The following is a 15,307-nucleotide window of genomic DNA, read 5'->3' as shown; positions in this document are numbered from 1 at the left end:
TTAAAGTTGTTAGTTATTGTAAAATGTTAAATGGTTGTATTTTACTCTGATTGTTTTGGCCACTGTTTAGAAAGGTTAAGTTTGCCTTTCATTGGTGGGTTTTTAAAACTCGTGGCATTAAAATTGTTAGTTATTGTGAAAGGTGGATGACTGTATCTTTACTCTGATTGTTTTAATCTACTTGGCATCCTTTGAAAATGCTAGTTCTGCCTCCCTGTTAGCGAGCCCTTGTAATTTAATATCTTGTTGAGCCAAAGTTTAAAAGAAGTTGGCTCCTTACATGTTCGGTAGCGAAATTGTATGTAAATTTGTGGTTTTTTTAGTTTCATTACTTGGAAAGCTTTAATTAGTTATTAAATGCTTTATCGAAGTCTGTTTTAAGTAAAAGGGCTCGGCTGTTAACGGTAAAGTAAAGTTTTTAATTTCGTTACTTGGAAACTTTTGATTTCTTATCACGTTTTATCAACGTCGGTTTTAAGTAAAATGGCTTGGCCGTTAACTGTAAAGTAAATTGTTTTGAAAAGGCACTCATGCCTACTAGCTTTTTTGGATCTGTTCCTGGTCAAGTGAGAAAGAAATGACTTTTACTGGTTGAAGTAATCAATAAAGAAATTGTAAATTGCAACTCGACAGTAACCAACTAATTTTGGCCCCGTTTCCCAACTGGGGGTTTTCCTTGATTAATCGTAAGATCCGTCTCATTGAGAATGAATGCTCCACAGACATTCTCACACCTAACTGAAAGTAGTTCTGGCAGCGTTCAAACCGTTATAAAGGCGACGGACGGACACACCTCATTTTAACGTCCAGATATCAGGGTACTTTCGATCAGATAAAGTATCTGCGGTAAGTCAACGTCGTAAGTCTGTCATTTTAAGATAAATTTGCAGTTGGTCGCAGTGTTGTTCGAAATAGAGAAACTTGTTCTTCACACATCATTTCCTTTAAATATGTTTATATCTGTTGTGTTGTAACATCAATTTGAGTACCGTTAATAATACAATGTTTCTACCTGCATTACAGTGACTGGCATCAACGTGCACATTGTAACTCCGATCGTGTGCGCCGTGTGCATATTCTACACCTGCGTGGTAAGTAAACTTCCAGGAGGTCATTGCCACACGATTATGTACCCTGCGAGGACCACGGATGGGTTTCATATTTGTAATAATGGTGCAAACCGGGCTATTGATACATCCTCATTAAGAATCAATATGAATGTCTTCTGGAACGTAAATGTAATTTCTTTTGCCATTGTTCCATGTATTTGTCATGTCATATGGAAAGCGGGAAGTCACTCAAACTGGGACGAGTAGCTTCCTTCTGTGTAATCTTCTTATTAAGTTGTCTTTTCTGAAAAATTTGTATAAATTGTATTTTACCTTCTGTAGCTGTTAACAGGGTTAACGTGTTGGTTTAACAACTTTCAGTCATCTCTTTTTACTTCACGTACGTACTATTCGATTATTATTTAATTTCATGGTGCTGAAACATGTGGTTATTAGCGTGCTGAAAATATTTTTGTTGGACACATTTAAAAAACCGACGTTCAAAAGGGTAAAGCAACAGTGAAGTGAACTCATGATATAAAATGCGTATCAATTAAACGTCTATTAGTAATATAAAATATTTTAACCATCTTTGTCGGATATATGTAGCTGCCTGATCACTGTTGTAATGGCAAGAAAGTCAGTAATTCACTTCAAAGGCTTGTAGAGCATGAGACACATATACATCCTCCCTCTCCACCATACATAACCACATAGACACATGAGTTTCAAAAATATGCAACAGTTAGGGACAAAAACTGTTCTTAAATAAAATTACTGTAGTAAAACAAATGTATTTCAATTTGTTAATTGCAAAGAAGTGGCTGAGTGACCACTGAAATAAAAACAAATGAAAAGAGGCAGCCATTCTCTATTATATTCAGATCTGCAAACTATTTAGGAAGATTCCTGAAATTTCATAAAATTTTAAAACCCTGTCATCACTTAACACAGTGGGTATTGCCAAGAAAAGTCATATGATCCCCTTTTTTAGCGTACAAGCCGTAATCTGTTAAAATATAGCCCGATGTTAAAATGATTCCACATGGGTCACGCTCCGCACATTCAGTATGTTGCAGTGGAAATGAGGGAAAAGATGACCTCATGCCAATGTCATCTGACTGCGCGGAAGTTCGCCACGATCGAATGCCTGCTTTATCACCCGAAGGCTATATCTTATGCACGAAGTGAGTCTCGTAAGACGTTTCACACCTTTCGTATGGGAAGGATTATAGATATCGAAATGAGGTTTCGCACAAATGATAGTACGCGAAGGGCAACGTAATTTTGTTGTGGCAACCTGGATATTGAAGCAAGTATGTTTTTCTTTAACTGAAATCCAAATCTCTTGAAAACACGAGTACAATTATACAACGCATGGCAATTTTGACGTTGAAAGTTTTTGACAAAGTATCGGATAAATGTGCTAGAATTGAAGGACTAGACGGCAGGAATCGGGTTCGACGATGTAAAAACCCCAAAATGGCGATCTCATGCCAGGCTTCGTTGAATCATCTGTTTACTTGTTCCCCAAAAGTTTTTCATTTCAACATCAGAAAGTACACACTCTTGGAATACTTTACGGTATTTCCTTCTGATAAACTAGAAGTTTGCGTTAAGTTCTGTTTGCATTTGTAAGCAATATGACGTAAGATTTGATTTCAGTAGCGCAGGCCAATTCCCTTGCCACGCATAACAGCGTAACTAGAAAGAAATTTGGTGGTGCTTATACAGTTGTACCCTATTCCGATCGCTTTGCTTTTCAATTCTACCATATTTCTCAAATTATTTTCTTAAAAGTTAGAGCATCAATAATATCGAGCATTATTCTAGTGTACCGCTCTTCTCAAGATCGTTTCTTGCCCTTAAAAAAAATAAATAGTTCCGATTAAATAAGTATACATGTTTCAATAACTCAGATGGTACAAGAACTGAGAACTTTAACTACACAGTGCGGTTCCTCCCACTTACTATCACCTACGGATATCTCGTTTCGACATCTTGAACTGTTCAAGAAACAAAAGCTGATGTTACGGGGTGTCCAACTGGCTGTGTGTCCATGCATACAATGACGGGAATAAAAAACGCAACACCAGTCACTTAAATGTGATTTGCGGAGTATCCATGTAGATGTAGAATGTAGAATAACGAAATTTCAGGAACACACTACACTAGATAATATATTTCAATGATTAATGTTGCAACATCACAGGTTAATGAAAGCGCGAGATAAGCCATTGCAAATGTGATACGCCGGCCGATGTGGTCGAGCGGTTCTAGGCGCTTCATACTGGAACCGCGCGTCCGCTACGGTCGCAGGTTCGAATCCTGCCTCGTCCATGGATGTTTGTGATGCCCTAAGGTAGTTAGGTCTAAGTAGTTCTAAGTTCTAGGGGACTGATGACCACAGATGACAAGTCCCATAGTGCACAGAGCCATTTTGAACCAAATGTGAAACGCGGCTACATTAATAACCGATGTAGCCACCAGAATGTTGAATTCAAGCAGGCAAACGTGCATGCATCATATCGTACAGTTGATGGACGTCAGTTCACTTTGTGGGATGGAGTTGCACGAATGTTTCACTCGGTCGGTTGATGAGGGACAGCTAATGCTGGTTACGAATGACGCTGGAGTTGTCGTCCGAGGACGTCCAATACGTATTCTGTTGGAGACAGATCTGGCGATCGAGCAGACCAAGGCAACGTGCCGATACTCTGTAGGGTACGTTGGGTTACAACAGAGATACGTGGGCGAGCATTATGCTGTTGGAAAACACTCCTGGAATGCTGGTCATGAGTGGCAGTGTATCCGGTCGAATCATCACACTGACGTATAATTTTGCAGTCAGACTCTCTCTGGAATGCTGTTCTTGAGTGGCAGTGTAACAGGTCGAATTATCACACTGACGTCTAACTTTGCAGTCAGGGTGCGGGGGATAACCACGAGAGTGCTACTGCTGTCATCGGAAATTTCACCCTAGATCATAACTCCAAGTGTACCTCCACTGTGTCTAGGCAGGATGGTTACAGACACTCACCTATCCCCCTTCTGACCAACACTCGGTAATGTGTTGCTTGAGGTTTTCCCGACGGACATGTTGTATATATGGTTCTCGGGCGAGACGTCGGATGTCATAGTGAAAACTCCACAATATTTCATCTTTTTATGGAAGACTTCTAGGAGAGAGTACTCCAGTCGTCGGATTTAAAACCTACGTGTTTTTGGCGGTATGTGGACGACACCTTTGTTATTTGCCCTCACGGGGCACTGCATCGCTGAATGTATTTCTTGAGCATCTTAACTCGCTTCATCCCACCATCAAGTTCACTATGGAGTTGGAGAAAAACGGCGAACTTCCATTTCTGGATGTATTGGTACGGAGAAAAGAAGATGGCACTTTAGGTCACGCAGTGTATCGTAAACCAACACACACGGACTTATACTTACAGGCCACCAGCTGTCACCATCCTTCGCAACGAAGTGGCGTACTTAGGACGTTGGTTCACAGAGCACGAGCCATATCAGACTCAGACAGCTTATCCAATAAGCTACTCCATCTGCGTATCACTTTCCAACAAAATGGATATTCCGAACGGAAGATTCGCCGTGCCTTACACCCGAAGCGGGTTACCCAACGTGAGGAACTGGAAGAAGGCGAAGAACAAAGGGGAGTGGTCATCTTGCCATACATCGGCGGTGTCTCTTCAAAAATAGGAAGATTATTGAACAGGCATAAAGTTAAATGTGTGTTTCGTCCACCGGCAAAACTCAGAGCTCTCTTGGGCTCATCTAAGGACAGCCAGCCTTGGCCTAGGAAGACCCGGTGTTTACGAGATTCCTTGTAGCTGCGGCATGTCGTACATCGGACAAACTTGTCGCACTGTAGAAGACAGATGTACTGAACACCGACGCTACACTCGTTTGGAGCAACCAGAGAAGTCTGCAGTGGCCGAGCATTGCCTCAGTACAGGCCATTCTGTGAATTATCAACACACCAAAATTCTCGCGTCGACGAGTTCGTACTGGGACAGTGTTATTAAGGAAGCAGCGGAAATACGTAGCTCGACGAATCTTGTAAACAGAGACACGGGCTTTCAGCTCAGTAAAGCTTGGGATCCAGCAGTGGCCATATTGAAATCGCATCGAGCAGAGAGGAGTAATTTTGGTCATACAACGGATGACGATTCGCCAGCAACATAAATATTCTGTTAACAACGGGAGGATGGTCACGCGCCTACCGGGACGTGCATTTTTGCTTGCGGTTTCCGACAGAGGTCGCTGGGGCGGCCGATGGCAGCGCAGAGCAGCAGCGGCAGCCTCCGCGCGTGCGCCGAAGTCTTTGGTTTTTCATCTTGCAGGTGGCGTTGGTGTCCTTCCTTCGACTGATATCGTCGCTATTGGCCATCGAATATTGGCGCCTCCACGCATGCCCACTTCGTGCCTAAGACTGGCATAAATAGGGGGCTTTAGTCATGCCTTAGCAGTGTGTTCGTCGCACCTGAAGATGTCGGCCAGTTACGCTGATGTAATATTGTGGAGTTTTCACTATGACATCCGACGTCCCGCCCGAGAACCATATATACAACACTCGATAATCATTAGCACCGAAGCAGAACCGGATTTCATCAGAAAATGCAACAAACCTCCACTCCGCCTTCCAATGTGCTCTCGTTTGACACGACTGTAGCCGCTGATAGCAGTGGTTTGGGTGAGTGAAATGCATGCTAAAGGGAGTCTAGCGGGGTTGTCCTTGAAGCAACCGATTTTCGTTGTGTCACTGCCGTGCCCACTGCTGCTGTAATTGGTGCTGCAGAAATAGTACCATGTGGGGCAGCCGTACACCCAACACGAAGGTCCTCCCTCTCAGTAGAGCCTTCCGGAGCCTGGTCTTCTTGCGACCATACCTTCCCGTGACCATCGTTGTTAGTAACCATGCAAAGTGGCTACTTTCCCACCAAGTCTGTTTGGAGTGTCACGGAAGGAACATCCCGCTTCTAGTGGCCCTATTACACGACCTCGTTCAATCGCGGTGTGCTGTCGATAACGACATCTTCGTCATCAAGGCATCCTTGATTGACATCAACTCACTACCTCCAATCTGAAAGGTAACTAGCGCTCACAACCGCTACAGCGCGTGTTTAACGCAAATATGATTTGCATCCTCATAGTGGGTATTATTAACACCACTCTTATGCGATTGGTACAAAATTTGGATAGACGTCGTCTTTCAGATGTAGATACACATCAGTCAAGTTTCGTTCCTCTTGCATAGCTTCTTCTTGGTCCCGCGATTTTTTTTCCCGTCAGTGTATATGCGAATATACCATAGCGTGCAGAACTTATGGACGGAAGTAGCTTTCACGTGATGTGTCACTGCCGAGTAACATAGCTCTATGAAAATTGGACCATAGAGAGAAACAACTACTACAGCATAATACAGGAGGTAACTGTATACATGTGCAATGAGAAGAATATACGACACTTTTATTCAAAGCAATAATTTCGCAGAATTCACCCTGATTTGTAATGGACTTTTGCACAATATAAAAGGTTAGATACGGTTCTTAATAGGATGTATGCATGCTCTGCAAAGTGCTTCCATGCTGGTCATCAGTTTGCCGCGCATTCTTGTAGCAGGAATTTCTATTCTACCACCGCGGTTCACAACTTGTGGGTGGTCGTAGTAGCATGTGGACGTGTCTCCGCAACGCATTCCAAACATACTCGATGGGATTTAAATAGCGATAACGGGCAGACCAGTCCATTTTCTGTGTATCCTCTCGTTGCAACAGCTTTTCCACCTGCTCTGTTCGGTTAGTTGCGCATTTTCATCCATTAAAATGAAGTCTTGGAGGAACGCACCGCTGAAAAGACACACATGGGGAAGGAGGAGAGCTTCATAATAACGTTGACTGGTGAACGTATCGTGTTGAAAGATTTGAAGGTCTGTACGCCCACGGAACATTATGACTTCCCACATCGTAGCATCTGGACTACCGAGACGATCATGTTCAAAGGTGAAGTTCAAATGGCTCTGAGAACTATGGGACTTAACATCTATGGTCATCAGTCTCCTAGAACTTAGAACTACTTAAACCTAACTAACCTAAGGACATCACACAACGCGCAGTCATCACGAGGCAGGGAAAATCCCTCACCCCTCCGTGAATCAAACCCGGGAACCCGGGCGTGGGAAGCGAGAACGCTACAGCACGACCACGAGCTGCGGACTCGATCATGTTCGATAAGTATCCTGGGCGTATTGCGTGTACCGACCTCTCGTCATATGAGGAAACGATGAGAATCACTACTCAGACTGAATATGCTCTCGTACAAGAAGAGCATTCAACACCACCCCTCGTTGATCCAATACCTCTCCTCTTGGTATCATTGCACGCGGTGCGCCGATGTATGGCTGTCAACGGAGCACATCGCACTGATCGTCATGAGAGAGACAGCCCAGCACAGCGCCGTGCCACTATGGAGTGTGAGGTTCTATGTCTTGCAGTGCTGCAAAATGTGGTTGCAGTTGCATCCATTGTTTGACGGTGGTACCTTCTTGTCTGTTGTTGTCATTTTCTACTATAGCTGACTGTCGTCGATCACCTCCTCTCCTTCGGGCGGCATTTCTGATTGTATTGAACGCTACGCACGCGCATGAAACTATACTATGAACAATACCAAAGACCACTCGTCACAATTCAAGCTTCTTCATTTTCTCGGTGATTCCTCCCCATACGGAAATATCCAAAAGTTGTCTTAGGACCAAGTCTTCATGAAGAACACTACCGTAATGCACCATAACTGCTAGCTCAGTGATAGACACTTTCTCTTTCCCCTTCCTTCAATTGCCTAGTATAGCGTGCTACCACCATTTGACGCTAACCCCACTCAATGTGATGTCAAATTCCCTGTGTACAACTGGGAAGCCCCTGACACCATTCTCTCGCGCTTTCGTTAATTTTCCCTCAGTAGGTAGTATGTAATTAGGTAGTATGTTATGTCACTTTTCTACTTCGTCCTTACGTATTGTAGACCAGTGTACGTACAATTTTTCACGTTGTCCTAGATGTAAGATAATATGAATTCGTATAATATTCTTCTACACACATCAAAAAAAGTTTTGCATCACCTCGGTTCAGAGAGTTCCGGAACCTGAATAGAAAATTGGACTAGCGATCAACATAAACATGATTTCCTCCCTTTTTATTGCCCATGAAAATCACACATTGCATGTTGTACCACCATACAGCGAGACCTTCAGCAGTGGTGGTCCAGATTGCTGTATACGTCGGTACCTCTAATACTCAGTAGCACGTCATCTTGCATTGATACATGCCTGTATTCGTCGTGGCATACTATCCACAAGTTCATCAAGGCACTGTTGGTCCAGATTGTCCCACTCCTCAACGCCGATTCGGTGTAGATCCCTCAGAGTGGTTGGTGGGTCACGTTGTCCATAAACAGCCCTTTTCAACATATCTCGAGCATGTTCGATAAGGTTCTTGTCTGGAGAACATGCTGGCCACTCTACTCGAGCGATGTTGCTATCCTGAAAGAATTCATTTACAATAGTGCACGACGGGGGCGCGAAATGTCGTCCATAAAGAATGTCCCACCAATATGTTGCCGATATCGTGGCACTATCGATTGGAGGATGGCATTCACGTATTGTACAGCTGTTACGCCACCTTCCATGGCCACCAGCGGCGTACGCCGGCCTCGCATAATGCCAGCCCAAAACAGCAGGGAACCTCCACCTTGCTGCACTCGCTGGACAGTGTATCTAAGGCGTTTGAGCCTGACCGGGTTGCCTCTAAACACGTCTCCGACGATTGTTTCGTTGAAGGAATACACGACACTCATCGGTGAAGAAATAACGATGCCAATCCTGAGCGGTCCATTCGGCATGTTGTCCCCATCTGTACCATGCTGCACGGTGTGGTAGTTGCAAAGATGGGCCTTTCCATCGACGTCAGGAGTGAAGTTGCACAATATGGAGCCTTTTGCACCCAGTTTAAATCGTTACACGACGTCCTGTGGCTGCGCGAAAAGCATTATTCAACATGGTGGCGTTGCTGTTAGGATTCCTTCGAGCTATAAACCGTAGGAATCGGTTATCCACTGCAGTAGTAAGCCCTCAGGCAGCCTGGCCGAGGCATGTCATCGACACTCCCTCTCTCTGTATCTCCTCCATGTCCGAACAACATCGGTTTGGTTCACTCCGAGGCACCTGGACACTTCCCTTGTTGAGAGCCCTTCCTGGCACAAAGTAACAATGCGGACCCGATCGAACCGCGGTATTGACAGTCTAGGCATTGTTGAATGAAAGACAACACGATCCGTGTACCTCCTACCTGGTGGAATGACTGGAACTGATCGGCTGTCGGACCCCTCCGTCTCAGAGGCGCTGCTAATGCATGGTTGTTTACATCTTTGGGCGGGTTTAGTGACATCTCTGGACAATCAAAGTGAATGTGTCTACGATACAATATCCACAGTCAACGTATATCTTCAGTTCCGGGAACCGGAGTGATGCCAAACTTTTTTTGATGTCTCTATATCATCAAAATATTATTTGAGCAAGGTGTTTCCGGTGTAATGTCTGTTTTGTACTCCAGGGCGGCCTTAAGGCGGTCGTGTGGACGGACGTCATCCAGACGGTACTGATGTTCGTGGCAGTCATTCTGGTGATCGTCAAGGGTACCTTCGACGTCGGCGGACTGGGCACGGTCTGGCAGCGGAACGCGGACAGCGGCAGGATAGAGCTACCTGAGTAAGCGGTTTCAACATTCACATAGTTTCCACTTCCGTGGCACCAAAGCTGTCCTTTGTGATAATTTATTTCAATCAACTGGATGTAATTCCAATACGACGATTAAGGAATTTCCTTGTAGAAGTATTACTTAATGGCATGTACAACGGCAGTGAAATTTATTTTCTGTTGATGTCCAGAGAGGTTTTGGCACCCCCCCCCCCCCCCCGCATATCATTTATAACTCAGATGCCGCTTTGCATAATGACTGCAATGATTTCATACGCTGGGGCGTATGTGGTGTAACTTGACATCTTTCTTGAGGGAAATCATGTTCCCAAGATTTCATTACAACTGACTATCAAGGAAATCATAGTCTTAAGTGATTAGTTTTGTGATGAAGGAATTTCTCAGAGAATGATTTCATTTCGTCACAATCAAATTAGCTGATAATAAAACAGGAATATAAGGCGCTTTTTTGTAAAATGGACATGAAATAAAACACACGAAACTAATAAGTGCTTATGGAAAATAAAGTGGGAAACTCAGTACTACTGGGAATTTCATGTTTTGCTTGTTAAGAGTACATGCACTGATAGTCAGGACAGTTTAAAAGAGGAAAACACCGCACGTCCATTGATGTTTCTTTTGAAACACAAGCGCAATATACCTGGATTAACAGGCAGATACTAAAGGTCATAAAAATGCAGTTAGAGAAAACGTAAAATTTCTGCACTTTCAGCATAAAACACCACTCTAACATCAAGTTACATTTCAGTAGTAACATAAATGAGAAAATTGAGTAGAATTATCTGGTGAATTGTTTCATTTATTTGTTTTTGGTCTCAGAAATTCAGTTCTAATTTCGTGTACTGAGAAATTAATAAGTCGCTTAACTGGACATTTTTCCTTTAGATTTATTTTCAAACAGGCAACGCAAGCACAGAACTCTTAATGCTAATGCGTATGTCTGCATTTTTAATTAATAATGGGTTTATTTTGCAAACTGTCGCATAAAGAATAAGCCCACTGCTAATCAAAATTTAGCAGGGCTAATGTTATGCTACATATGTTGTGCAGGGGTAGCATCTTTCACTTGTAATCAAAACATTCAGCTTCCCGGATTCAGACACAACCATTGCTTAAATTCTGAATGCAATTCATCAGCAGAGACCACCAAAGACTTCTGGTATGAGAAATCACTCTCCTCCTGCCAGCGGCCTTCTCATCGAGAGAGGAGGATCCTACAGATGTTAAGGGCACCCCCTAACACTTGGGGCGGGAAACTGCCATGAAATGGCGGAAAAATCAACAATTTTCAACAGCATGAGGATGCAGAAGGCAATGGAAATCGCTACATTATAGACATATAATATTCATCCACAGGACATACGATCTGTAATCGACATAGTGTCGGGATGATTGTAATTGAATAGAAATGTTGCAATGATTCTCCATTGGCAAAAGATCTCGATTTAGTCCACCAGTAGTAATTCCGGAGAGAGGGTTGGGGACTTCCAAGGGGAGGTGACCATGAGAAAAATATGGAGCAGACAACGAAGAGATAACATTGTACAAGACGGAGCTTAGAAGTCAGCTATTGCGCTGGTGATCGATGAATGAGATTACCGACCAGGCGGCAAGGGACAGGAAAATCTAATAACGCAATGGAACGCGGCTGTGGAGGAAGGAATAGAGTAAAGTGCTATGGGAGAAAGGATGACTGTATCTGAAGTACATTTCAGATGGTAGCAGCGAATACTTCGTTCAACAGTTACAAGAGTAGGAGGAGGTATATTTGGAAAGATTCGGAGACACAGAAATTTTCCAGATGGACTCCATCGTAGACAGAGGTTATGAAATCAGATATGGGATTGTAAGACGTACCCAGGATCAGATACAGACTCAGATCACAATTTAATAATCATAAATGGTAGAGTGAAGTTTGAGAGAATTGTTTGAAATTTGATAAGGATGTGGATACTGAGATACGGAATACCAGAGGAGGCAGTTCAGTTGAAAGGGACGGACAGCTCTACAAAAGGCAGACACAGAAGGCCGACAGAGAAACATAGGAAGGTAACTGCAAAGAAACCTTGCGTAACAGAAGATATACTTCAGTCGATCCACGAACGAAGGAATACATAAATGTTCAGGCAGAAACAGGAATACAGTAACATAAATCAACAGAAATACAGTAATATAAATCCCTTAGGAATGAAATAAGTGGAATGTGTTGGGGAACAAAGACGAAATGGATAGAGGAATAGTGCGAAGAAATCTAAAAGGAAATGATCGTCGGGAGGAATGACTCAACATATAAAAAAGTCAAACGGCGAAATTAAAGGGTATGCTGGTATCATTAAAAATGCAAACGGAATCCGACTGTGAAACGCAGAGGAGAAAGCAGACGACTTGAAAGAGGACACTAAAGGCTTATTTTAAGGTAAGGACTTGTTCGGTGACGTGATAAAGAAATTGGGGTCGATATGGAAGACATATGGGATCCAGTATCAGGATTTAAAAGAACTATGGAAAACTTATGATGAAATAAGGTAGAATCGATAGATAAAACTCCATTGGAATAACTTAAATCATTGAGGGAGTAGTAACCAAACGACTATACAGGACGGTGTATAGAATCAATGAGACTGGGGTCGATATGGAAGACATACGGGATCCAGTATCAGGATTCAAAAGAACTATGGAAGACTTACAATGAAATAAGGTAGAACTGATAGATAAAACTCCATTGGAATAACTTGAACCATTGAGGGAGTAGTAACCAAACGACAATATATGATGGTGTATAGAATCTATTAGACTGCCTATATACCGTCAGAACTTGCAAAAAAATGTCATCCTCACAATTCGATGATAGCAAGGATAGGTAAGTGCGATGATTTGTTTCATGACAATCAGTTTAGCTTTAGGGAAGGTGAAGGCACCACAGAGAGACAGTCCTGACATTGCGCTTAGTAACAGAGTCAGGCTAAAGAAAAATCAAGACACGTTCACAGGACTTCTCGACCTAGAGGAAGCTTTCAACAGTTTAAAACTGTGCAATATGATGTCCGATATTACGAGAAAAGTCGGAGTAATTTACAGGGAAAGACGATGTGTACAAGAACCAAGAGGAAACAGTAAAACCGGATGATCAAGAACGCTCCCGGATTAAAAAGTCTGTAAGACAGTCTTTCGCCCATACTGTTACATATACGAGTACACATTGAAGAATCAATGACGTAAATAAAGAAATGGTTCAATATTGGGATTAAAATTCAAGGTGAAAGAATATCAACGATAATATTCGTTGATGACATTGCTATAATCAGTGAAAGTGAAAATGAATTATAGGATCTGGTGAATGGAATAAACAGACTGATGAGTGCTAAATTTGGACTAGGAGTAAATCGAAGAAAGTTACGAGATGCAGGGGAAATGAGAACGGCGAGAAAATTAACGTCTGTATTTTTGATCACGTAAATGAGTTTAAGGTACTGTGCAACCTCGGCAACAAAATAACCCATGGCAGATGGAGCAAGGAAGTCATAAAAAGCAGAGTAGCGGTGGACGAGAGAAGTCTACCAGTGTAAAAGCTTGACCTTAATTTGAGGAAGAAATTTCTTAGACTGTACGTTTGGAGCACTGCATTGTACAATAGTGAAACATGGTCTGTGGGAAAACCGGAACAGAAGAGAATCGAAGCTTTCGACACCTGGTGCAGAAGAATGTTGAAAATTAGGTGGTATGATCGGAGAGGAAAGGAATATATGGAAAACATTGACAAGAAAAAGGGACAGGGTTATAGGACATCTGTTAGGAATCAGGGAATGACTTCTGTGGTACTACAGGGAGCTTTATTCACTGACGTGAGTACAAATGTTTCTTTTTTGAAAGATCTGTCAGTATGAAACTAATGTACTTTGCACAAAGTTTGATATAGCATTATTACAAACACCTATGGAACGGAAAATTGATTTTTCTTTTGCTAGTTTTTTACAGCTCTCCAAATTTATGTGAAAAACTATACCAAATCTTACGGCTTTTCTCTTTATAAGTGCTTTATTATTGCAGTAAATGAAAATTCCTGCCACAGAATGTTTCACTATCCTGTTGAATAATTGTATGCCAAATTTAAGTAATTCCTTCTATAGAATGTTTCACTGTGGTATTGACTAATTGCATGCCAAATTTATATCAGTGGTTTGTGAGTACAATTTACATGAAGTTGCCAAAATGTAAATTACGGGAAATCTGAATCAAAGATTTGTCAGTGTTTTTATTGGGCTTTACCTTATCTGCGTGAAGTAGCGCACACTATTTTCATTTTCCTCTTCACCATCAACTAGTTTTTTTTTTTTTTGCTTGCCCTTTTAGGTTAACTTGATTTTCAAACTGAATAACAATAATTGCAGCTGCATCAGTTCTCTTTTCATCGATTTTCTCCAACATCGACAGTGTGAAAGCTCCTGGATCAAATCCTAGACTCTGTAGAGTCCGTAGTCTACCAAGATTAGCACACTCAAAATTAAACAAGCGCCATACGCTGCAACTTCATCAGCAGTTGTTGAAACATATGTTGGTTCGGAGTACGGTTTTCCTATCATAGAGTTGTAACTTTCATTAGGATTTTGAGTTTTTCCAAACTTTCCTAGAAGTTATGGATCTGCTAAACAGCGAAATATCCCCCCCCCCCCCAAATTTGACTGCAAAAACTGGAAGAAAGCACCGCAGGAATAATTAATATGAGGAAATACGTAATAACAAAGGGGCGTGGCCATGTGCAAGCTTTTGTTAGTTGTTATTTTTATCATACTTAAGAGTGGAACTGGAACATGACTCAGGAATCGAAATTTCAGTAACATTAATAAATGAAGATCTAATAAAAAATGTTCACCATATTCGCACTTTCACGTAAAGCTGTCCACCACCAATTACGAAAACCATTTCAAATAAAATGAAATACTTTTAAGCGTTACATTCATATGTTACGTGGAAACACCCGTGGTCTAGGGGTCCACCGAGCCTGAAGGTTAACAGCAAAGTTCAATCGTGGTATTCGGAAGGATTTGGATTCCATTCCCGGCACGAAAGTCGTGACCAAAGTCTCGTGATTTCTTCGGTCTCTCCTCGCAAATGTCGCGTCTGCTAAGTCCGAGATTCCCGCACCATCCCAACCGGAATTAACTTTTACGGCACTATAGCTAAGTGCGTTCGGCCAGGGGACTAACCATATTCTGAAATTTACAAAATAATTATTAAAAAAACTGAGCGAAGATCTCGTCGATGGAACTTGAAAGACGGCAAGCGAAACTCGCGCAGGAGCATTGACGAAAAACCAGCGAATAAACGGACTGGGGGAAATGTAACATCTCTGACTAGTAACGTGGACGCCCTCGGTCCCGTTCTACGTAGGCTGCGCAGAAAGTAAAGCACCGCATTTTATTTCTTCAATAATTCTTTATTGAACATAATGAGAATTACACACACGAAATAT

At 42.3% G+C, this 15,307-nt stretch overlaps 1 protein-coding gene across 1 annotated transcript in view; it reads left to right on the top strand.

Annotated features, from left to right (window-relative positions):
• LOC124545199 (sodium-coupled monocarboxylate transporter 1-like) overlaps nucleotides 1-15,307 on the top strand; it is a 172,770-nt gene that overhangs the window by 72,665 nt on the left and 84,798 nt on the right. Inside the window, exons 6-7 of the mRNA XM_047124063.1 lie at nucleotides 1,024-1,091; nucleotides 9,674-9,828. Coding sequence (XP_046980019.1) covers nucleotides 1,024-1,091; nucleotides 9,674-9,828 — 223 coding nt within the window. The remainder of the gene's footprint in view (nucleotides 1-1,023; nucleotides 1,092-9,673; nucleotides 9,829-15,307) is intronic.

This window comes from Schistocerca americana, chromosome 8 (genome assembly GCF_021461395.2).
Source record: "Schistocerca americana isolate TAMUIC-IGC-003095 chromosome 8, iqSchAmer2.1, whole genome shotgun sequence".
Taxonomy (NCBI): Eukaryota; Metazoa; Arthropoda; class Insecta; order Orthoptera; family Acrididae; genus Schistocerca; species Schistocerca americana.
This window is presented reverse-complemented; position numbering and strand designations above follow the sequence as displayed.